The 24,201-nt window shown below is 38.1% G+C and overlaps 1 protein-coding gene across 1 annotated transcript in view; it reads right to left on the bottom strand.

Annotated features, from left to right (window-relative positions):
- Window positions 1-409: 409 nt before the first annotated feature.
- HCN1 (hyperpolarization activated cyclic nucleotide gated potassium channel 1) overlaps window positions 410-24,201 on the bottom strand; it is a 192,124-nt gene continuing 168,332 nt past the window's right edge. The window contains exons 6-8 of the mRNA XM_005532409.2: window positions 19,437-19,677; window positions 2,940-3,104; window positions 410-1,303 (exon numbers count right to left, since the gene is read on the bottom strand). Coding sequence (XP_005532466.2) covers window positions 483-1,303; window positions 2,940-3,104; window positions 19,437-19,677 — 1,227 coding nt within the window. The 3' untranslated portion in view covers window positions 410-482. The remainder of the gene's footprint in view (window positions 1,304-2,939; window positions 3,105-19,436; window positions 19,678-24,201) is intronic.

Below are 24,201 nucleotides of genomic sequence, written 5' to 3'. Positions count from 1 at the left end.
TTAACAACATATATGCAATCAATGAAGTAACAAAGGTTTCAGAATATCACTCAGTCAGTGCTATGTGTTAGTTAAATTGATGTTTTTTTTTTTTTTTTTTTTTTTTTTTAAATATACTTGTTTGAAGTTTGTAGGTGTGTTGACAATTTCCCCATGAAAACAGCCAATCTCATAAACAGAGAAATCTGTTTGGCTGATTTTAATGTCAACACATCAAAAATAAGTAATATTAGCGCTAGATTTAATCTTCTGTAATGGTTGCAAAAAGGAAGACATGAACTCAAACAAGCATTTTAATTGCTTATATATATATATATTCAGATATATATATATATAAAACCTTTACATTCGTTACATAGGGCAAAGCTGTCTAAATTATTTTTCTCATAGTAGACTGCTGGGGCACGTTAGGAAACAGGCTAAAACAGTTCGGGGGATGGTGCTCGGTTTGTTGCCAGTCTGTTGCTCACAGTCACCAGGGATCATAAGTTTGAGGCGAACCGCGGTTTGTCTCCCTCGGGCTCTGTGCTTAAGACTGTGGAAGAATCCCTTTGCAGCGGCGCCGCGGGCGGCGCGGCCCCGCGGTTCGGGGGGATGGCTCCCGAGGACATCTGCCGGAACAGCGAGACCCGCTGGGGCACGGAGGCCCGGCCGGCCGGGGGCACGCCGGGGCCCGGGGCGGGCTGCGGGAGGGACGCGAGGGACTCCCCCACGGTGGGGTGAGGCCTGGCGATCAGGGTGGAGATCTCGTGGGGCAGGGAGGGCTGCGAGGCGGAGAGCGGCCGCACCTCCCGCGTCAGGTTGGTGTTGTGGAGGGCCTGGGTGCTCTTGTGAACTTCGTTCTTCTGCGGGGCTCCCGGCGGCTGCTGCGCCGCCTGCGGCTGCTGCTGCTGCTGCTGCTGCATGAGGGAGAGCTGCGAGGCGGTCGGAGAGGCGTACTGGAAAGTTCGGCCGGCCAGCGGGCTCTGTACCGGCGGGCTGCAGACGGCCGTGGTGTAGGAGCAGGGCGACAGGATGACAGCCTGCTGGGGCGGCTGCGTGCTGGGCGAGGGCGAGTGCAGGTTGGTGTGAGAGAGGCTGCTGCTGGTGTACACGGGAGGGGACTGCGTCCTGCCGCGGGACGACGAGGCCGAGGTGCTGGAATTGAGGGCTGGCATCTGCTGCAGGCTCACCGGGGCGATGGTCTGCACCATCTCCCTGTCGTGCTTCACGATCTGCTTCAAGATCTCGTTCTCTTGGTTGTTGAAAACGCCGGTGTTGAGGTCCTTCTGGAACTTCTGCAGCAGGATCGAGTTCTTCTTACCTTCACAGAGAGGGAGAAGAGTTAGTGAGCCCGAGGCGGCGGGGCAGAGCCCCTCTCTGGCTTTGTGTTTCAGCAACCATCGCTGAGGACTGTCTGCTGTAAAAGCCTCAGCAGGCCCCGGGGGGCTGAGCGGGCACGGCTCGGCCGGCAGCCCACGGCAGGAGGGGGCTGTGCCGCGCTGGCACGGCCGCAGCTCCCCACGGCCCTCTCCGCACCGCGGGCCTTCGAGCAGCGCCGCAGTCCGACACACCTGACCTTTCTCTGCCTCTTCACCTGCAGTTTACTGTTATTACTACAATTACATGTAAGAACTGTAATTTCCTGAGCTACTGTCAGAAAAAGTCATCGTGCTCTGCATCTGCATCGTCTTTCTCGTTGCAAAACTGGCTGAATTTCCGCTAAACAGTTACATAAAAGTACACCTGCCATTTAGTACGTTTCTGGGAACTAGTTACTAGGCATCAGCAACCAGTGCTTTTAAGGGTTTGTGAACTAATATGAACTCATGGATAATATGACACCTGCCTCCACAGTGAAGACTGCTGTACACTGTGACCTGATGTCTGATGGCTCAGAGTGTCTATAAGATGTAGACGCTATTCTGTCTGAGTCATCAGCTGCTCAGGAACACAACAACACTCAACTGCTCTTTTTTTGTTGGTTTTGGGCTTTTTTCCCATAAAACACTGCACTTCAGATGGGATTGCTGCTCCAAGAACAGGAGGTTTACTGCTAATAGTTTGCAAGCACATATTACTTAGAGTTGGACTGCATTTCCAGAGAGTCTTGCGAGACAAATTGTATGGGTTTTATGCATTGAGTTGATATGGAGAAATCCTCAAACTGAATTCTTGAATTTTTGTTGAGGAAGCACCACCAAACAGGATAAGTTTGCTGTTGCTTTTTGTTTTTTTTACAGCTGTGTTTTAAAATCAGTGTCAGTAATAATTATCAGAGTACAATTCTTCTGATCGGAAACTTTATGCTTTGCCTAGTATGTCCTGTTGGGAGGTCCCAAATACTGGAACAGCAAGTTTACACCTATTGTTCTGATAATCTGCCATACCTTTCAGCCTTCCACTTGCATATTACTGGATTGCTTTTCTGATTGCAGGCAGATCTGAGCGGTGCCAGTGTGCAGCCACCAAGGCTAGCAGTGCCCATGTTGTGAGGAAAATGAGAGCCCTGCTGCAAAGGATTAATTCACTTCAACAAACAACGGGTTTGTGAGTGCTGAGAGGCTTCAGCTCTTCCCAGCATTATAGATGTCATCTCTAAGCAATTTATTTAAGAAAATGTCATCTACTGCTCATGACACAGCATAAATCCTATCAAGTGCTGAAGGCAGCAAAAGAAATCTACAGGATTAATAAATAATACTAGTGATAATTAAAGTATGAAAAATAATCCTCAGAGGAGTACAAGAGCTTTCTAAAACTGGGTGGTTTTTATTATTTAAAAGTGAGATTGCAAAATTCTTGTCTGCACACATGTGTTATTTATAGATCAAGAAAACATTTACTGCAGCATAACAGAAGAAAACTTTTAAAGAGGGGTATTTTATCATGCAGCTCAAAGGAAAGAAAATGCAGAAGGATTTTAAGAATAATCATATGCAACAAAATGAAATATATACCTATCCTGTCAAGTCTATCGATTGCCACCGTTTCAAAGGCTCTTCTCATCATGGGGTACTCTTCCAGGACCTCGTTGAAGTTGTCCACTGAGAGGGAGTACAGGCGACAGTACGTGTCTGCTCGTACACTGGCAGTTCGACGGCCCTTGGTCAAAAGGCAGATCTCTGGGGAGAGAAAAATTCAGCACACACTGAAAACAGAAGTTACTGAACCCTTTGAAACTTTAAACTTAGGAATTGACTCCATGCTAACAAGTAATAATTTAGTACTCAGCAGCAATTTTTCTATTTCTGTTTACATAAGGTTGCAGGGACAATTCTGAAGGTATTTGATTCTATTTTTGGTACTCTGAAAAAATAATTTATGTCCTTTAAGAGCCCTGCCTATAGGTTTTCTCCATATGAACTCTATCAAGGCTTTTTAAAATAGTGCTTCAAGTTCTAAGAAATGATCCATCAGCTGTCAAACACAGCTTGATGACTTTGATTAACCCAAGTGATTCTATTGATTTTCTTTTAAATATACAGCTGCCATAGAGGACCAATCCCTTTAATCATTCACCAGATTTATAAAACTAATGCAATACATGATATAATGATGCAATAATACTTGAATATAAGAGCTGTTCTGAGAAAAAACTTGCAACATGAACGTGCCTTCTGTTTCCTTGGTGTTTATGTCCTAGAACTTTGGGAGAGAAAACTTAAAATTTTTATCTTTATTCTCATTAGATTAAAAAATGGAGTTCATATGATTAGTCTAGTAGCCTTTCTCTGCAAGTGCCTGCAACAGGAACAGTGGAAACTGTTATTATGGATCAGTGGAAACTTAAGCTATATGCAGAGTCTGAAGAAAAAGCCCCAAACTTTTGACTTCTAATTCTCCAACCCAGAGTATTAGGGTAACTGCATAGAGTCCAGTGTCAGTGTCTGAGGCTTGTAACAGCAAAACATTTGGGGTAAAGTATTTATGTATTTAGAATAAAATACAGAAAATTAGAAAGTCATTTGCAAAAAGTAGTGCTTGAGTTGATCCCATTTTCAAACCGGGGACTATGAACACACTTAGAAATACCAAGAATTCTTTAGCACATTCAGGGTAGAGAGAGGTAAGTTTTCCTACTCAGTTCTAGCAGTCAAAGCTGCGAGTTCGTAGCTTGTATTTAAATGCAAAAGTAGGAAACTGTCTTCTATCTTGCTGTTTGTCCATTATATGCTCAATTTCAATCTAACTACCATTTTCAAGTGTGTAAAACCAAATAATAAATAATTCTGTGGAAGACTTCAATTCTATGAAGTACCAACTTAGTCCTTGGTTTGGGGGTTTTTCGCTGTATGTCTTCAATAAATATATATTTTATTAATCTAGAATATGAAGAACCTTGGTTTTATTTTTTGTCTCATACTTCTTGTGGAGGAATTTTCACATGCTACCTAACCTGAAGGCATAGGGGATAAGATGCTTAAATTACAGTGACTAAATCAAAGTAAATCAACATTGGACCAATACTAGCACAGAATGTACTTAAACCCCAACAGCTTTGGGAAGAATTTATAGAGACTACTGGGAGAGTAAAGAATTTATAGAGAATACTGGTAAGAGACTTGACCTGAAGTCCCTTACAAAACTTAATGCCCATGAAATAGTGACAGTTTACTGTAAAGAACCAGCCAGGTATAACAGAAGTCAGTCCTTTCCTTTTCTTACTCTTAGCTTAGCCTGACCTCTTCTCCTTAGATTGAACCCACTGCATTTTAGTTACAAGAGAAGGACATTTTGCCCAAAGGGAGCAGTTAAATGCAGTCAATACCTGTTCCATTTCCTAAGATATTCTTTAGGTCTCACAAAGAATAAAGTTTTACAATACATGGTTGAATTCAGAGAATACTGTCTGGAAAGTCTGTGTGGCTAATGATCACCTCTTGATTTTCAGCTATCTTCAATTAAAATTGCTGCAAATGACATATTAGGTGTCTTCTGCTACTCTCAAAAAATACTTGAATTTAAAAAGCATAAAATTTTCCCCCTCCCAAAAAAGTGTCTCCTAAATCCCCATCATTCTCAAGAGTGCAGAAAAAAATTAGAGAAAGTATAGTTTTTATCATTAATAATCTTGACCACTGTACTGTAGATTACGTCAGAAAGATGGGAAGAAGCCATAAGAGATAATGTTGGGTTTCATCACTGGACAATGGGACTGTAGAATTCATGGATACTACTGTAACAAATAGAACTAATTTTTTTCTTCTTCTTTCATCTTCTATTATTTTTTGTCAAGTAAGGTGAAGGAAGAAATCAATGAAAACTGTGATGTGCAGACTCTGTCAACCCACAGCTTCTGGTTGAAAAATAAATGTCTGGAAGGCTTTTAGTATCTGTAATCCTACTAGTTAGATAATACAATAAACAGTGGGTCAGAAAAGATATGACAAATGTCCCAGTGCCCAGAAACTGGTCAGGGAGTGCTGCTGTGGAGGCTGCCCGCTCAGTAAGCAAGGACAGCTTTGTGTTCTCAACTCCAGTTGAATAGTCTTCAAAAGATGAACTACAGTTTTCTTATAGGAAAAATACTGTGAATGAATACCCATATACTGCATTTCCAGTGGTGTTTCTTGACTACTGAAAAGAACAGTATTATAGTCACTGACTCATCATCTATATTGCCTTGTTATATGTATCAATAACATAATTTGTAGTCTGTTCATAAGACTAAAGCGTTTGCTAATTGTATGTGTTAATCTGTCAGCTATTTGTTTGGACAGACGCTCAAGCATAATAAGAAATAATATATGAAATCTTCCTTGCCTGAACCAGAGAGCAAGAATACTGAAATGTGTTCCCATTAAACACTTGTGTTCATTTAAATAAGCCAAAGTGTTTGTTTTTCATGAAAAGAATAAAGCAATGAAAATAGCCATGATATGTTTAAAATGAGCCTTAGTGGCATCAAGTACACCAGGTGCCCTTAAAAATTACGGTCTCCTTGATGTTCAATTGATTTAAATAGACTAGGAAATACAATAATAACACAGGTGTGTGTAGTGAACCACAAAAGGCATAGAGTATTTTTATACAGTTTGGACAGACAAAGTTCTCTATTAGCATAAAAATATCGGCAGCATATTACTAATATTACCATGTACATTTGGCATAATGCATTGCCTTCATGCTGACACTTTCAGTGTGTCAAATACTACTGTCTTTCCAAACAAAAGAATGTCTTCAATTCCAATTAAAAATTATATATTAGGCTACAATGAACCTCTAATTCAATTCTGAATGCGAGTTTTACTTTAATTACTTAATCTCCGTGGACAACTGTTACCTGGAACATTATGAAACAAATGTCAATCACTGCCCTAATGGAAAGTGACTGTTTGAAAGCACTGAATGATGATAAAAACATTCATTTGTTCTTACAGTCCATGTTTAATGCAAATGTAATGAAGTCATTTGTGAAAATCATAATTTGTGGTCTGCTAGGATCAGGTCTTTCCCACATTAAAATACAGCCCTCAAAAGAATATGGAAATGGGCTCAAATACAGTGTACTTTCTTCTGTGAAGGTTCTTAACTAAAACAAGCAATGATAAAAGAGAAGCTAACCTTTTTTGAAAGTTATAATAATCAAAGCCAATCACCAACATACCAGTTGTACGCATATGTGGGATGTGGCTGAGTGACGGTGTTGTTAGTGCTGTGTTAACAGTTGGACTCAATGATCTGAAGGTCTTTTCAATCTATGATTCTATGGCAGGATTTCAGCACAAGCTGGATCAGGTTCAATTTTTGGAACACCATGAATTTCTAAAGGAGCTTGCCCATATTGGTTTCTCATAAAACAGGGAATGCATAGGTTGTATTTTATTATTGCATTAATGTGACAAAACATTCTGCATAGGAAATTTTGCATATCTGAAAGACAGCAATAAGGAAGGCTGACTTCAGGATGAGTGAGGTAATCTGAATGAGGTAAAATGAGTGACATAGCTCACAGGAAAAATTTTAAAGAATAGGATTAATAGGCCTTTTGTAAGGATCAAGTTTTGATCCCAACTGAGACCAGGTTCATTGTTCTTATGGACTGTACTGATATGCCACTGTAGTTGATAATTTTTCCCCTCCCCTGTTTTTACATGATGCCTAAATAGTTTTTTCTTTGAGAAAATAAGTGCTGTTTATGGATGTGGAGGAGATTAATCACATATTATAATTACAAGGATATATGATGTTGATCTCTTCTTTAGTCTTTGCTGGATGGGTATGTATCTACGTGCCATCCTAGCAAAAATTTCTGGTTTCCATTTTATACAGAAAATTTTTATATAGGAAAATTCCTTTGTTACTCTGAGAAGCAGTACAGTTTATGTGAGAGTGTATACATCATCTGTTCATTTTACATAAAAATCATATTCCAGATGCAATTACTCAACCTTATATGCCACATTAACATTTGACTAGAGATTAAAATCTGCAGAAATTAAAATATCAATATAAAGTTATCTTGCAGACAAAATGTGCCCACCAACAATAAACTGTGTTGCTAAAGGTAAGTTTTGAGTCCAGTAGTTAGCAAGTTCACTGAAGAACGCCAAACCAGTCCTGTCTCCATGGACCATATTTCTTAGTTTAGAATGTTACATTGTATAAACAGAAAATTCATACAATGAATTATTATATGTGCATCTTGGTCTTGCAAGGATGCGAGTTCACTTTATTAGGTGCAGAAATTAAATTTGTGTAGTAATGAATTAATGAATTAACAGTATTTTAGCTATATAGTGTCTATATTAAATGCAATTAGGAACAACTAGCAGTTTTTATGCATTTCTGTCCCCTTCCAAAGCTATGTGATTTCCCATCATCTGTCAGATTAAGCATTACAGGATCTAGTGAGATGTCCTTCCAGCTGAAGACAGCTGAGGACTACTGGCTCAGTTCCTCAACAGGGAACTTGTTGTGGGCACATAAGTTGCTGTGCATGTTGTCAGCTGTTCAGGTTGATTACTTCCAGCAGCAGAAGAAAGATGGAAAATCAAAGCAATTCAAAAGCTTGGGTCAGTCAGTATAACAGACTTGGTAATGTTTTTTGAGAACAGGACAGTGGATTAGAATATTGTTTATTTTATACAGAGCAATGAGCTACTAAATTACCATAGACAAAACTTCAATGTCCAAGTGCTCTTTCCATCCACCCATCTTGTATGACTTCAGAGTAAGCCTCCCAGAACCACTATGTTTAAGCTATGCTTATTTTCTAATAGCTCTTCATAACACCAACTTCTTGGCATCTACAAAGATTGATAGTTCTTTACTTCTTTCAAGCAGCTGAAGTTGCCCACTGAGCAGAAACTGGCTAATGGGCACCTTCTTTGTGTGGCAGTCACAGCAAGAGACATTCAGCATGGGGCACTCTGTTCACAGATTTACAACTCGTAATTTGAGTATGGCTGGATTCTTTTTCCCTTTTGGAAAGGACTATATAAACTTCAAGCAATTAAAAAAAAAAAAAATCAGTAAGCTTCTAAGCATCCCATTCTTTCAGAAATTGATTTTTCAGTTCCATGTTGACTTAAGCATCTCCAATACAGAAAACAGGGAGAAGCTGTTTCATATGAGAACATGTTACTTTAACATAAGAATCTGCAAATCTGATTCATTTTTCTTTATTAAACGCTGGAAAACATGAAATGCATTTATCTATATTTTTTCCTCATTTTAATGTGGTCTTTTTATCTTTCAGCATATTGTTGCTAGTGTACACAAGGGGTAAACCCAGACATAGGCTGCTTTTATTTATAATTACTAAAATAACTACCACCAGGCTTTACAATTACTCAGAATGTAGTTTGATACAATTAAATGAACTTCAGTTATCTGTGTTCTAAAAAATTGGGTCCTACATTTAAGAAATACTAAAAGATAGTCACTGCTCAAGAGGAACATTTCTGCAGCAAGGGAGAGAATTTAAGGAGAAAGGAAAATGGAGGTAACTCCTGCCTTTTACAGCCAGATTTGTAATCTGGACTGCCCACAAGGAAGCTATACAAAAACTGCAGCTGTTGCCACCATGTTTACACTAAATATGGAATTGCAGAGAAGTTAGTTTGAGTTAGCACATACTGCCTACATGACCTCTTCCTTTAAAATATGAGAGCAATAATTGTCTGTTGAGTTGCTTTCAAATATCTGGGTTCGTCAGTAGGGGAGATGGTTTATAAAGCAGCCTGTATACATTACCGAGTAGTTCTTGTTTTGAAGAGGGACTAAAAATGGCTGATTAGAATTAAAAGCAACTCCTGTAATATCCCATCTATAGTCTTTTATCACTTCTTAAACTATTTATCTGAACCTATTTCAAATATATCTATTTGTAATTTGTGACAGCTGTTGCCCTTATTAGTCATCCTATTAAAAATCCAACTGAACAAATAACATAAAAAACCCGAAACCCCCCAAACAAAAACCACATAGGTTAGTTTAGCTGACATTTTTATTGCCTGTTTTTACTAATTTGAACTTTCTGTCTCTGAAGACTGACACCTGAGCTCTCTGTATGTTCATTGTTTAATTTATGGTATTTTATTTAATTTAATGTACCAATAGCAAAAGAGGTAGCAAAAATTTACTTGGGGAAAAATTATTCATTTGAAAAGAACTGCCTACATTTAATTGACTCAAACTTTAAAAGAATTTATAGACAAAAACTTATTTAAAAAAAAAGTAATATTTATTTAGTGTTTGCCAACAATCCTTAGAGTATGTTTCTTTCTTTACCTAGCTCCAAATGCCACTTACCTAAAAGAAAACAGTTCCTCATTTTAATAAAAAGTGGCAAATTATCTGAGCAGGGATGTTATATTTTCATCCTGACCTCCCTTTGCTTTTTTCCATGTGCAGGTACTGAAAATAGCTGAGGCCAAGTTTTCATGACTAGAGCAGACAAAAGCCAGTAACAGAAACACAGAATCACTGAGGTTGGAAAAGACCTCAGAGATCAAATCTGACCTTTAACTGAACACCACCCATTCTGCCAGACTGTGGCACTGAGTGCCACATTTACACTTATGAACATTTCTTACATCCTCACTATTTTCCAGTGTTCAATCAAATTCTTCTAAGAAATCTCTGTAAGACAGAATAGAAGCTTAAGACAATTCTATAAAATAGAAATAAAAGTGCATATTTTATCATTAATGATATTTATAACACAGCATCCATATGTTTTTCTTCTAATTTATTAAAGTGTTCTTTGTATAAAGAGCAATTAAGATAATCTATTTATTGTCTTGTAAAAGCACACAGCTTTACTGATAATAATTTCATATGCCTTAGAACAATAATAATTAAGCTTAGGATCTAAATAATATGCATAAGTTTTTTCGTACTCACTGTGCCAAAGGCTGAAAGTGATTTTATGTAATTCATTTACTCCTGCTTTTACTCAGATAGATGCATATTGCCTATTGAAAAAAGCTACTTAGTTCCTTACGTGTTCAGTGGTATGCTCTTATAATTTTGAGTTTAGCAAGCAATAAGTTACAAATTAAACTATTCAACTTGAATTAAAATTTGCTATAAAAATACTGTACTTCTTTCCATTAAATTATTAAAAAAATTATCAGAGACTGTCTGAATTAAATATTTAGATTAAATATTTAATCTAAACTCAAATATTTAGTTAAAGTTCTGCTGTGTGAAATTGAAGATGCTTGGAAAATCTTCTTCTGCCTTATCTATGTTGACCATATTTGATTTCCAAGGCATGCAATGTGGTATTTTGTATCTCGCTAGTTATATAAAGTTTAAATTAATAAAGTATACTGTTAATGTATTAGCAGTATTAGAATTATAATTTATTTATGCTTTTAGATTGCAAGACTATTACTTGTGTTATTATGAATACTGTTAAATTTACATTTATGTTTGCTAACTAAACTCCTAAACCCAAATCAACTTTACCTTTTAGCATAAAAGAGTAAGTTATTTCATTCTATCTTCCTAAAAATTCTCTTGCCCTTTTAAAAAATGACTGGACTTGAATACCAGGAAGTCCTTCTAATTATTATTTTCCTTATAAAATACAGTGTGAAAAAAACAACACACCTATTTCTTGTCAACAAGAAATTATGCAATATTATGAGGACTACTGCATATTATGTAGCCTCAAAATGGCAGATTAGTCTGTGCCAGAAAGACATTTAACTTTTAGGCCCTCTTGCAGACAATATTTTTAGAAAAATGTTCTATACTGTTCAGCTGCAAACTGTTGTACAAACGAGTTGGCATGGAGATGTGGAGATCCTGCTCCCTTAAAGTCTTTAATTATGTCCCTGCCATTAAGAATACGAATAATCACACCTCAGTGGGGCTACTTATAATTAACTGGATTATAGAATGAATATTGAAAGACTTAATCCACCACTACGTTGAATAAGGAATATCCATATGCAGTATTTTTACAAAATGTAAAATTATATATCATATCATATCATATCATAGTGTCCATATGTAAAGTACTTCAACAGACTTTTTTCTATTTATAATCAGTATTATACTGCAAATCTTTTAAATTATTCTATCAAAAGGGAGCACCTAGAGTGTAACCAGAAAAAAATAAGTGGCAAAATATAATCCAAAGTGACTCAACATTTCCCATGGTATTGTTTTCCACTGCACTGGTCTAAAATATACTGACAGTTACTGTTCCGAAAGGGGGAAAAGCTCCATAAATAATAGGTAGGTCACAGAAGTTCTATCTAATTGGCTTTCTACAAGCTGAACCAAATGCAAGATAGAGTTTATTAGAATTTCAAGTGCAGAAGGGTAAATGTTAAAACTGCATTAAATAATTTAAGCAAAATAAAACATTTAAAATTTAAAGTATTCCATGAACTACATGTTAAAAAATACACCAAAAAATAAAAGATGCTATAATATGTCTCTGGGACATTGTCTGGGAAGATGGCAATGAGAATCTGGTTTCTAGATAGATTTGCTAGATGAATGATGACATGAAGCACAGATAGTGATATCTGCCTTTGAGTAAGTAAAATAAAACATGTATTTGTCTCTTACTACAATGTGATAGGCCAGTTCAGTTTCATATCCACACACAGTAACTCTCATATATATACATCATAATATTTTTTTTTTAAAAATCACATTCATTTCTTCATGCTCAACATAATTGGATAAAAAACAGAAAATAAAATTAGCAGTATGAGTTTTAGTTAGTCTAAAAACTGATTTATCTCCTGACTCCAAGTGGCATGATACCATTGGGATTTTCAGTGGGGGAAGAAACAGTGGGGAGCAGGATCTGCAATTGGGCAGCAGGAATTAATGTAGAATTACCTACTGGAATTAGGAAACTCCTTCAACTCACAAAACCTCCATGGGCCCCCAGACCTAATTAATAAAAATATATCTGCACTTCCTAAACACTAAGTTTGGATTTCCTTAGCAATATTGAAAGTCCTTCAGCTCTAACACAGTATCTGTTGAAAACAGAAAAGAAGGGGTTAAATTTCCCGGAACATATGTCTGGGCTGCTGCATGAAGGAAAGCCTGTGTAAACACAGGTGGGAAAACAGATGGAGCAAGGAAAAGATAGCAGGGAGACCAGTCTTATCTTGTGTCCTTTGTGATTGAGAGGAATTTTGCCAGTGACTACAGAAAAGAGCAGGATGAGACCACAGTGAACAATCAGGCCTCTGTCCACCAGTGAGAAAGCAAATGAAGTAACAGCAGAGTCCTGAACGTGTTCCCAGAAATCCTCCTTTGAGTTAGCTGTGCTGAGCCTTACTGGTTGGGCCGTGTGGGATTTACTCCTTTCTTCTCCTCTCTGTAGGCATGTCAGCCCCGCTGTAAGATACCAGTTCATGGAGGCAGTTCAGCAGGTGCTTATCAGAACCAGGACTACCTGTCCTGTTCTGTCTGTCTGTACCTGTCTGTCCTGAGTGTCTCCTCTGATTCCACAGGGCTGGCAGCTGGAGGGGCACAGGACCTCATGGAATCACTCCAGCTCATCAAAGTCCTCTGCAATAGCTTTGGGGCAGCTTGAAACTTTTATGTTTGCAGGGGTAACAATCTCAGGCAAATTATCAATGGTTAAAAGCTGCTTTTCCACTTTGTTCTCCAAGAAGGAGCCTGCTGTACGTAGCTGAGTGCATGGGAACACCATCTGACTGAGTCTGGGGTGAGGGGTATGCAGAGAGGTGAAGGGTCACAAGGTATCAGGGAGCAAAAAGGCCTTTCCAGAAGGGAAGGAGAAGTTGCAGTAAACAACTTATTTTATTTTATTAAAGTAAACATTTCTTTAGTCTATTACACTACTGCATGTTTGATGTGATTAATTATTAGAGTTTTTTATTACCAACTTATATTTATGGAGTGATTCTGAAACAATTTACCACAGCAAAAATCAGAATATTTGCACAGCAGTGGTAGTACATCAGTTTCTATCAATATGTATTGGTATAGGTAAATTAGGTAAGTATTAGGCTCTTTAGATACATTAGTAATTCTGCTTTGTAAAGCCCTGATCAACTAACCTCTTCTACAAGCAAAAGACTCATATCCTTGTGCTTCATCTCTAAAGATGTCAAAATCTTCGCATTTTGCCAATTTTCTATGTATAGTGAAGAATTAATACACAGTCTGTTCAGTAATTCCTCCTGTTACAAGAAGAGCAATTTCTAATCAAATCACTTGGTACTGAGAGGAAAATGTTCAATAGGATTGAAACCTGGCAATTTCCCTCCTACCATTTATTACTGGCATTATATCATAAATGAGTTTGAACTACCAATATATCAAAGAGAAAGACAAATATTCAGAGACAGAGAAAGCAGGAATGGGGAAGCTGTCATTATCCACTGCTGTGTACTTTGTATTCTCAGTATTGTAAACTGTAGCTATTCAGGAGCAGGGACAAAATGACAAAAACCATTTCATAATCACAGCATCCTCAAAATACAATTGCTTACATTTTTCACCTCTCTCCTGATTCCTATTCTCCATCCCAGGAAGCTGAGTTCAGGTGTGTCAATCTGAAGCTTTCAATTCAGTTTAACTTTAAAAACATGCAGTCAGGTTTTCCAACTCTCTATCCGCAAGGGATAGTACCACCTTCCTATTCTTTTCCAGCCTCTGGAGGTTGTTCAGATCTGTGCTTGCTGCTTGTGTTTTCCTCCCTTTCCCAGAAGTCTCATTGGGATGTTCCCCTGCACTGTCAGCTGCTGCGTCTCCCATTTATTTGCACCATGCACAACCTGGCTCCCACCCACAGAGTTCCCTCTCTATTTACATCTATCTTGCTCCCACACTCTTCCTTACAGTTTTTCCTATGTGTTAATATAGTCCACACCATCCTTTCATTCTTTCCTGACCTTCATTCACATGTCACTAGCCCTACAGAAGCAGCTAGAAGGAGATCATGATTTCTTGGATAAAGAGTTGGTTGTATGGTCACATCCAGAGGGTACTAGTCAATGGCTCAGAGTCCTGATGGAAATCAGTGACAAGTGGTGTCCCTCAGGGATCTGTACTGGGACCAGTCTTATGTAGAGTCTTCATTAATTAAATAAATGGAGGAATCTAGTGCACCCTCTGCAAATTTGCTGATGAATCCAAACTTAGCAGTGTGGTTGCCACTCCTGAAGGATGGGATGCCATCCAGAGGGACCTGGACAAGAAGTAACCCATGGGAATCTCATGAAGTTTAACGAGGCCAAGTGCTGGTGCTGCACCTTGGGACACCCCTGGTGTCAGCACAGGCTGGGCATGAACAGACCCAGAGCAGCCCTGCCCAGAAGGACCTGGGGGTGCTGTGGGTGAGAGGCTGGACATGCCCTGGCCATGGCACTCACAGCCCAGAGAGCCAAATGTGTCCTGGGCTGCATCAGAGCCCTGTGGGCAGCAGGGGAGGGAGGGGGTTCTGCCCCTCTGCTCTGCTCTGCTGAGACCCACCTGGAGCACTGCATCCAGAGCTGGGCTCTTCAAGAAAGGAAGGACTTGGACCTATTGGAACAAATCCAGAGGATGCCAAGATGATCAGAAGGCTGGAGCACCTCTTCTGTAAAGCAAGGCTGAGAGAACTGGTTTTTTCAGCCTGGAAAAAAGAAGGCTTAGAGTTGACCTAATTGAGATCCTCTGGTGCCTAATCAGAGTCTCTGAGCAAGACAGAGAGACTTTTTACAAGAGCATGTGGTGAAAAGACAAGGAGAAATGGCTTCAAACTGAAACAGAACAGATACATTAGATACTTGGAAAAAATACTTTTCTGTGAGAGTGGTAAGGCACTGGCACAGATTGCCTAGAGGTTGTGGATGCCCCCATCCCTGGAAGTGTTCAAGGATAAGCACTTGGATGGGGCTCTTAGCAAGCTGGTCTAGTGAGAGGTGTCCCTGACCATGGTGGGGGGAGCAGAACTAGATGGTGTTAAACATCCCTTTCAACCCAAGCCATTTTATGTTTCTATGATTCTATGGTAATTTCTATTGAAGGCAACCTTATTCCCTCCCATACGAAAGCTGTCAGTATGAGAAGTTTCTCTTCTACTTGGAAAAGGAAAAATTGCATCTACTGCTATGTTGATAGTGGCAGCAATCCCATTTCTAATAATGGGGAATTATCATAAAACAGAGTAAAAAATGAAGCAGGACATAAAAAAATCCACTGATGTATCAAAACAAACACATATATATATATAAATATATAGTTCAATTAAAAACAAATCCAGTACAAGCCACTATAGAGTATTAAAATCCCATGATTTTTCACTGACAAGTGTGAAAATACATAATTTCATTAATGTAGAAATGACTATATAACTGCACAGTATAGTGAAAATTAGTTTCATGTCTTCCATGTCTAATTCCTGTCCCTTTTATAAAAATTCACATGAGCATACCATGTGAGGACAGGGATTGTAAGGTGAGGCAGTAAAAAGTTACTGTTTTCTACAAATACCAGCAAAATGGTAAGAGGATAGTAGTATCAGAAACTGCTTTACAAATTCCTACTAGCGCTTGGAGGAGATATGTAGGATGATAATGTCCTTCTACCTGAAAAAAACCACACCTATTGGGGTGAAAGTGAGCTTCCTACAAACTGCTGGGCTAAGCAATGCTCCAGCACACAAAGTTCAAGATTACATTTATGAACACACATCAAGGTCAAGGGACAGAATGCTCTTCCCACAGAAATACCAAGGAATAAACCAGAAGATCTCTGTGGTTACAGTACTGTATTTACTCCTTCCCTCCCAAAAGAAAACCAGTGAGTGCAGATGAAGAAGGAAGCAGGCAGCAGCCAAGCCCAGATCTTTCCATTGTCACCACTTTGCGAGTCTCTCAAAAATGAACAGGAAGTGTACAGCAGAGGAGGTATAGTCTGATTCATCTATTTCACTGGTGGTTATCCAGGCATATTCTTTTTGAGAAGAATTACCAGCCAATTGTAAGGTTTATCTAGTTTCTTATTAAACCAGATCTAAGCCTGTTTTTAATTAAAAACAAAGATCAAGCAGGAGAATTTAAATGTTCAACATCCGTCCTCAAACCTCAAGGAATTTCCTCTTTTTTACTGCAAGTTTTGGTTTGCCAGGCTTTTGTTCTTCCAAGAGTCTCCATTCACTCCATTCAAGTCACTCCCAAATACTTGTGATTCTGCTTTGGCTCCTCTTCAGTCTCGGCTTTCACACTAATTGCCAGTTCTCCAACAACTTAAGGGCAATTGTTTTTTACTCGTAAGTTTTTTTACCTATTTTCCCTGATATAATGTTGTTAGCACAGAAGTATTATACATATAAAGAGTTCGGTTTTCCAAATCCCAGGCAGGATGCTGGTGAAACCCTCTACTGTTCTGCAGGTGAGCCTACAAATCTCTCCAGAGCCAAGGTACCCAGGTAACTCAGCTCTGGGGCATACCTGACAGACAGAAGTTAGCATCTCTGAGCTGGGATGAGGAACTTTCAAAACATAAGACATTTAAAAATTGAAAAAGGATCTGTTTAGGCATGGCACCCTGTCACTTGTGTGCCCTCTACTTGCTTTTGGGAGCACAGGTGTTGATGTATTGTATCGTACCTGACAGCTATACATGTAACTATACATTAACTATACATTATAACATATGTAACTGTTGTTACAAGTACCATCTTAAACATAGTGTCAGCTTCAGATTTCTCTTGTGTCCATTAAGCAAAAAAGGGATTATTGGTTTTAGGATTTGAATGCAGCCTTGATCTTCCAGTTTATTAGTTTATCACTATGCAATAGTCCTTGTGTCTGCTTTTGTCAGGAAGCTTTTACATTTTTCCTTTTTTTTTTTTTTTTTTTTTTTGATATACACTTCAGAGAAAGTGGGTGTTCTCCAGAGAGATGAGAATTTTAGAACTGTTTTTTATTTTCTGCTTTGACAATCCAAACCTTTTCAATTCACAGATATCTGATTTGCAGCTTGGTTTCTCTCTTTTCAGCTGCAGTCACAGAATTATAAAATCAGAATGGTTTGAGTTGTAAGGGACCTTAAGGATCATCTAGTTCCAACGCCTTTGCCTTGGTCTGGGATGCCATTCACTAGATCAGGTTGCTCAGGGCCCAGTCCAGACTGGCCTCAAACACATCTGTGGATAGGGCATCCAAGCTCCTCTGATTAAGACAGATCTTTCTTGTCCCCAGCTGGAAATACACTTCTGGAAATTCACAATATATGGTGTTTTGCTACAAAATACACTGAGCTGAGCCACACCACTTTTGATCTTGGGACATTTCCTATCTCAGGTTCTCTCTTCCTGAGCACTTGCCTTTTTTCATCTCTCCTCACCCCTCCATGCTACAGCAGCAGCTACTACCTTCTGTTTGCCCCAGCAGGCTTTGGATGCATTACAACCCATTTTTGCAACACCTGTCTCATCCCAGCTGCAGTTTGGATGAGCAAAAGTGCTTTGGTATGCAGTGTAGTAAGTTCCTGTAGTGTCTGGATGTTGCAAGTAGCTTATTTTTTTTGTCTTCATTCCTGTTAAGAAAGGTAGCAGTTGAACAGGATGAGCTAAATAGCTGCACTGCAACAACAGCCTGACAGTTATGTAAAATACTTTCATGTGCAATCTCCTCTGATCCTTTGCTGGTTCAGAGGAGTATTATGGCCAGATTCAGAACACAGGCTCTTGCAAACTCATTTTCATAAACTAGGGCACTACTAAGCATAGAGGAGACCAAGACCAAGGTTGCTCTGTTTCCTCATCCTCAGCATTTACCTTTTCTTTATGCTTAATCTCCTGTCTTCAGCATCTACAGTTTAATCCTGTGGGATAAGCACAAGACCTCTTTACCAAAGTACTTCTACAAATACTGGTGATACAAATCACCTTGCAGAGGCTACTTCGGAGTGACAAGGTCTTCTGGCCAGATCAGTAGGAGGTGCTTTAGTGTATTGTTCTAAAATGGGATTAGTTAAGTAACTCTATAGCCCAATTGAAACGCTGAGCCCAATTCACTTTTCTTAGCTTCCCCTTTTTGTATACCAACTAAATGGCACTGGTTAGGCTTTCAATTGAGTATTTTCAGAAAGGCTTTCAGGTCAGCTATGCTATCATTCATAGAATTCAACTACAAATTAATACAATGACCCCTAAATGTAACACTCATGGGCAGCAGTGATACACACACAAATATTCAAGCAGTTTCTGAAAAGCAGCCTTTCTGCTGCGTATGGAAGCAGACACCTATTCTATTGCACAAAGATGATTTACAGTCACAGGGAACAACTATTTTAAATAATCAATTATTATATTTAAGAAAAGCAATTGCTTTCATCAAAATATACATATTCAGATGCCTTCATCTAAGCAAATAACTATTTTTCCTTAGGATTACCAGATTAATTTAATTAGGATTAAAATTAATGCCTGATTTTTATTAATGTACATCTGTTAGAGAGCTACGTAGTCAGAGAGGAAGTCCAGGTTCTCATAGCATATATTGGAAGGATAAACATTGATGTGTGCTAAAATTCACTGAAAAAGCACTAATAACATCTTGAAATATTAATGAATTACAAAATATCCCATTCAAATAATGCTCTTCTATTCATTGCTAATTTTGCAATTCCTACTATGATTTTTACCTTTAGATTTATGGCTCAAAAAATTGTATTCTTTTTTAAGGATTAATCCTATCAATTTTACCTTTTAAAAGCTATAAAATTACTATGCAAATTACCATATTTTATTTAAATATTTTCTTGTTAAATAACAGCTATTTTAATTCAAAATAACTTCAAAATTCTGGAAGGTCATTCTGCATTTGTAATAGCTGTCCTCACAACAAATGAATGTTTTATTCAGAAATATTTTGTACACTCTTCACTGCATTTTGAATTGTGATGACTTTTAGCTAACTTATTCAGAAACCTTTTTTTGTCTTTTATGTACGTTTTTTGTTCTAGTGCATTCACTCCAGTGCTGTCATTCATTTTTTCCTACTCACCTCCAAAGTAAGAGCCATCTGTCAGCTTCAGCTCCTTGTTGGACTTGGTGATGACACCAGCAACACCATGTTGAATGAAATACATCTTCTTACCCACAGCCCCTTCTCGGATAATATAATCTCCAGGTTGGAACACCTCAAATCTCAGTTTGCTTAGCATGGCAGTCACAAAATTTGGGTCTGCATTTGCAAAAAGAGGCATTGTAGCCACCAGCTTCCGACAGTTGAAGTTGACAATCTCCTAAATGGGAAGGAAACATCATGATAATAAAGGTCAACAAATATATGTTCAATATGATGAGCATTGAAAAAAATATGTTCTGCTTTCTTAACAAAGCTTTTCTTTATGCTCATATGGGACTTTTCTGTCTCTCTATACTTACTTTATAACACATTTTCATCTGTTTCTAGGGAAGTGATTGAAACAAAAATGCAGTCTGACTTGTATTTCTACTTGTATGTCTAAGGTTAAAGGCTGTCTTCTTCTGAAGAATGATGTTACTTTTCACATTATTTATTATTCCCACTGGTGTTTAAGGGGACAGTGTGGCAGAAAGGTAAAAATTATACAGGTCTTACACTGCTTGACAACCAGACTGGCTATTGGAATAACTATATTAAGTGATGAAATTATGCAAGCCTTATGTTTCCAAATATTACACCAGTTACATCTTTCTGTTTTGAACATATCCAGTGGTAACATAAATATATATTACAGTTAGCTAGTTGAAATCAACAGGAAAATTTTCTGTGCAGTTTCTAATTTTTTAAACATAGAGACATACATTTCTGCTCTTTAAAGAGATGTGTATAATGTAGATATGGAGAAAGCACTACTATTTTCCTAGGGCCTTAAAGATTTCTCCTACCAAGGAGAAACTGCATTCATATTTACAGAGTACACTATAAGCACATCTACATGAAAAGATTAGTACCAAAAAAAAGCGGTAAATGTTGTACTTGCTTTAAATAAATAAAAACAAAACAAAACCATATTAACTATTTATGAAATATTTCCAAGCTCATTCTTGCAGACCTTACATTGTCTTGGGAAATTAACATGGTCAGTTGCCATTATGGATTTAACACTTTATGGAAAAACTGAGACTAATCAGTGTTACACACGGAGAGGGGCTCAGGCAGGCAAAATCTACTGAGGTAGCAAACCCAACATGACAGCAAGAGCAAATATAATTGTCTGTATATAAATGCAAACAGAGCAAATAAAAGAAAAATACAGCCAGCAGTCACTTAAATGTTTTGCAAAACTAAATATGCCTTTATTGTCAGTGGAGTACCCTTAGCATTTCTTCCACTAATCTAAGGCTTCAAGATTGATGTAAAGGAGTGCTCTCCTTTAGTGGTAGCTCCTTTATCAGTGCTCTTCTTCCCATGTCTGCATTCCTGCTGGAAGTGGCTCTTTCAGCTTCCCATGCATTTGCAGGCAGACAGCTCTGAGCATGAAGCTCAGATATAATTATGCCCAGATCTGAAAAATTCTTTTCCTCTCCCGTCCCACAATGTAATATCCTGCTTGCAGACATGTTGGGGAAATTCAGGTAATTTCACACCATAAGCAACAAAACCATAGTGGGTTCTTCAAATCAGTTCCCTTGTTTCTGGGAAAGACGTGGGAATCCCACTCTGAAGAGAAGCCATTTGCTACTGAAGCAATTAACAGGCAAGTGCACTGAGAGTGAGGAGAGTGAAGACACAACCACCTTTCCCTGAGAAATCACAACCTTTCCAAATAAATTTAGTGGGACTTAGAAAAGTAAATTGGAACAAAATGTCTCACCAGGTACCCTACAAACTAATCTCCCATGTAAAAAAAACATGTAACTTCGATGCAAGATATCTTCTGTGTTTGCCTGAATCCAAAAATTATTTCAAGTAACAGCATTTGAAGTGCCAGATAGGTGACATTCCAATCTGTGAATACTGCTGAGTCAGTAGGTCAAGAGGGTAATGCTAAGACACCCTCTAAGTATATTCTTTATGAGGCAATAATAATGAGATTCCATGTATGTCTTTCTAAAGCACAACGAGAAGTTTGTTTTCTTTCTTGTTTAAATTCGACATTTCTTAGCAAAGCTCCAGCTGTCACCTCCCTCCCAAAGTAAAGTTATTTGCTTCTCCCACTGCTAGCAGTTCGGTGGCATCTCTGGAGGAGCCCCAGACTACACCCCCTGTTCCCTGTGAGACTGCCTTGCTGCCATTTCCACTGATGCTGGCAACAACTATTACTTGTCTTTTCTTAGGGACTTTTCAGTAGACTTGCTACTTGTTTTCTACTTCTGAAAGTGAATAGTTTGTCTTGCATGCCCAGGAGTCAGGGAAAGGAAATTACTAAAGAAAGCAAAAATTGTCTGGAAATTATATAGAAGCTGGTGGGTGAGCACAGAAAAGGCTGGTAGAGTAGAAAGTTCACTCCAGACAAGATTAGGAAGAAAGAGTAAAATAGACTTAGGTGGAGTAGTACTACAAAAGAGAGAATGGGAGAAAAACAAAAAGAAGGAACACAAAGACACAGAAAAAATTAAACAGAAAACAGAGAAGGCAGGAAGCTTGATTTTACAGGCTGAGAAATGGAAATTGGTGAAAAGTGAGAACACAGGAACAGAAAACCTGGAGAATAGGTGTCTGGAGTGAAAGGCGTGAAGTAGGGCAGATGAAGTAAACAAAAAGGAAATTGGAAAAAAAAAGAGAAGTCACCTGTAAGATATTTTCAGCAGTATGACAGGAGAGATCATGATATATAGAGAGGGGAGAATTCAGACCTGGATGACTCCTTTGTGCAGACCCAGTCCTACCTACCCAGACAGGAATTCATCTCATCTTGGGAATCCCAACAAAACATACCCTTGAATAAGGATTTTCACCCTTGGAATCTCATGTCCTGTTATGGCTCAATCTTCTGCCCACTTTTCTCTTGCATTATGTAATCTGTAGCTGGATATACCCATGTATACACACACATTATCCTGCTCAGCCTGAGTTGCCTAATGAAGGTACCAACATAGTTACAAAACCACCCTGCTGAGGTAATTTGAGCTGTTATTCCTAGTAATGCATTCATTTTGTTGATTAGTTTTCTGTGAAAGTTTGTGCTAAAGTACAAACTTCTCTTATTTAAGATGTTAGAAGGTGGAAAATTACTGAGGGAGAAAGAAATGTGTCATTTTTAAGTGGTTTGTTTTTCTTTAAAGTGTTCTTTTATTTAAATATGAGATCATTCAGAGCAAGTAAAATACATTTCCCTGAGTCTTAATCACAGGCAGTTCTGCAATTTCAGGTTATTGTGTATTACTTTAAATATCATCCTGGGGAGAAAAGAAACAGTAAAGATTATGAAAGTGTTTTACATAACTCAGAAAGTTCTAGGAGAAAAAGTTCTGTGTTTTAAAAGAGAGGCAATGAATGAAGAAACTGACAAATTATGAGTTGACATCTTGCACAGAGAAAAATCTATCACTCATATTTTTCTTTTAATTTTTTGTTGCTATACTGGAACCAGACTATGCTGCCCAACATGATATCTTCATTAAATGAGATTTTATCTCACCTCTACTTGGTGAAGAAAATACCAAAATGAATCCTGAGGAAAGGATCAGGGAAGAAAATACCAAATGAAGCTTGAAGAAGGGATTAGGAGTGCATTTTATAGCTGAAATGGTTAAAGAGCAAGAATGAATCAGACCTAAATGGAACAAGTGTTGATCTATCCAATTTCTGGTCTCTTAAAAAAGAATTAAGTCAGAGATGCAATGGTCTGCTTTATATAAGAGATTGGTTAGGTAATTACACTGGCTTCTGCTCCTTTGTAATATATTGGATTTATTACTCATCTTGACCTTCCTGGATTTTTTTTCAAACTGAAAATAGATATAATTTTGTGTGATCCAATATTTCAGTGATGGCTTCATTGATCAATATTTCTTCATGGCTTCTCTGAAGCATCTCAAGATGTTACAGAAGCAGTTACAAGGCTGTCCTAGCTGTGACTGGAGCTCTCTGTTGGCATTTCTAAAAGTTTTTAGGAACTCTTTTTCAGAAGATTTTCAGATGTATAGTAGTGCTTTTAGTCAGACTGACTGGAAAATCCTGTTGCCATAAAAAAGGAAAAGTTCATGAAAGATCTGTTTGCCTGAAAAGTTCTTTACTTCTTCTCAGTAATCCAGCTAATAAAAGATATTACTTCCTACTACATGTGATGTTCTTCTTATGTGTTTAGGAAAATAGCTTAGCTTTGTTAGACTTTTACATACTACTGCAAGAATATATATATATACATGCACTTTTTTTTCCAAGTGTTTCTTTCCATTTTGCTTTCAAAGGACGTGAAACTAAATCAGTCTTAATTTCCTGATCACTGAAAGAAAGAACTTTACTGAGAAAACTATTTTTTCTCTTAGAAAAAAACTTGCAAATGAAAAATTACTGGCCCATCATTAAGAAAGAACTATAGGAAAAGGCATTATATTTAGGGATTTGCGGCTGTTTGAGCAGGTGAGATATATTTAAACATGGTTTTAAGGAGCTATATTCTGTATCTGTTCATGATTTCCTGTAATTTTTTTAACCCATTGGTCAATTAGAGTAAAGTTTGGCAGAAAGGAGGCATCTCACTGATACTAAGTTCTCACAGGTTTTATGACAGCAGGCAGTCATGAGGACTAGGATTAGTACCCCACTGAGGGAATGACTACATCATTATCTAACAACTTGTTAAAGGCCAGAAAATCTACATGTGGCAATGGGATGC

This window comes from Pseudopodoces humilis, chromosome 4 (assembly GCF_049639895.1).
Source record: "Pseudopodoces humilis isolate 2021_Gansu_Grassland_sample_001 chromosome 4, ASM4963989v1, whole genome shotgun sequence".
NCBI lineage: Eukaryota > Metazoa > Chordata > Aves > Passeriformes > Paridae > Pseudopodoces > Pseudopodoces humilis.
The sequence above is the reverse complement of the archived record's forward strand: the minus strand, read 5'-3'. Positions and strand labels throughout refer to the sequence as shown.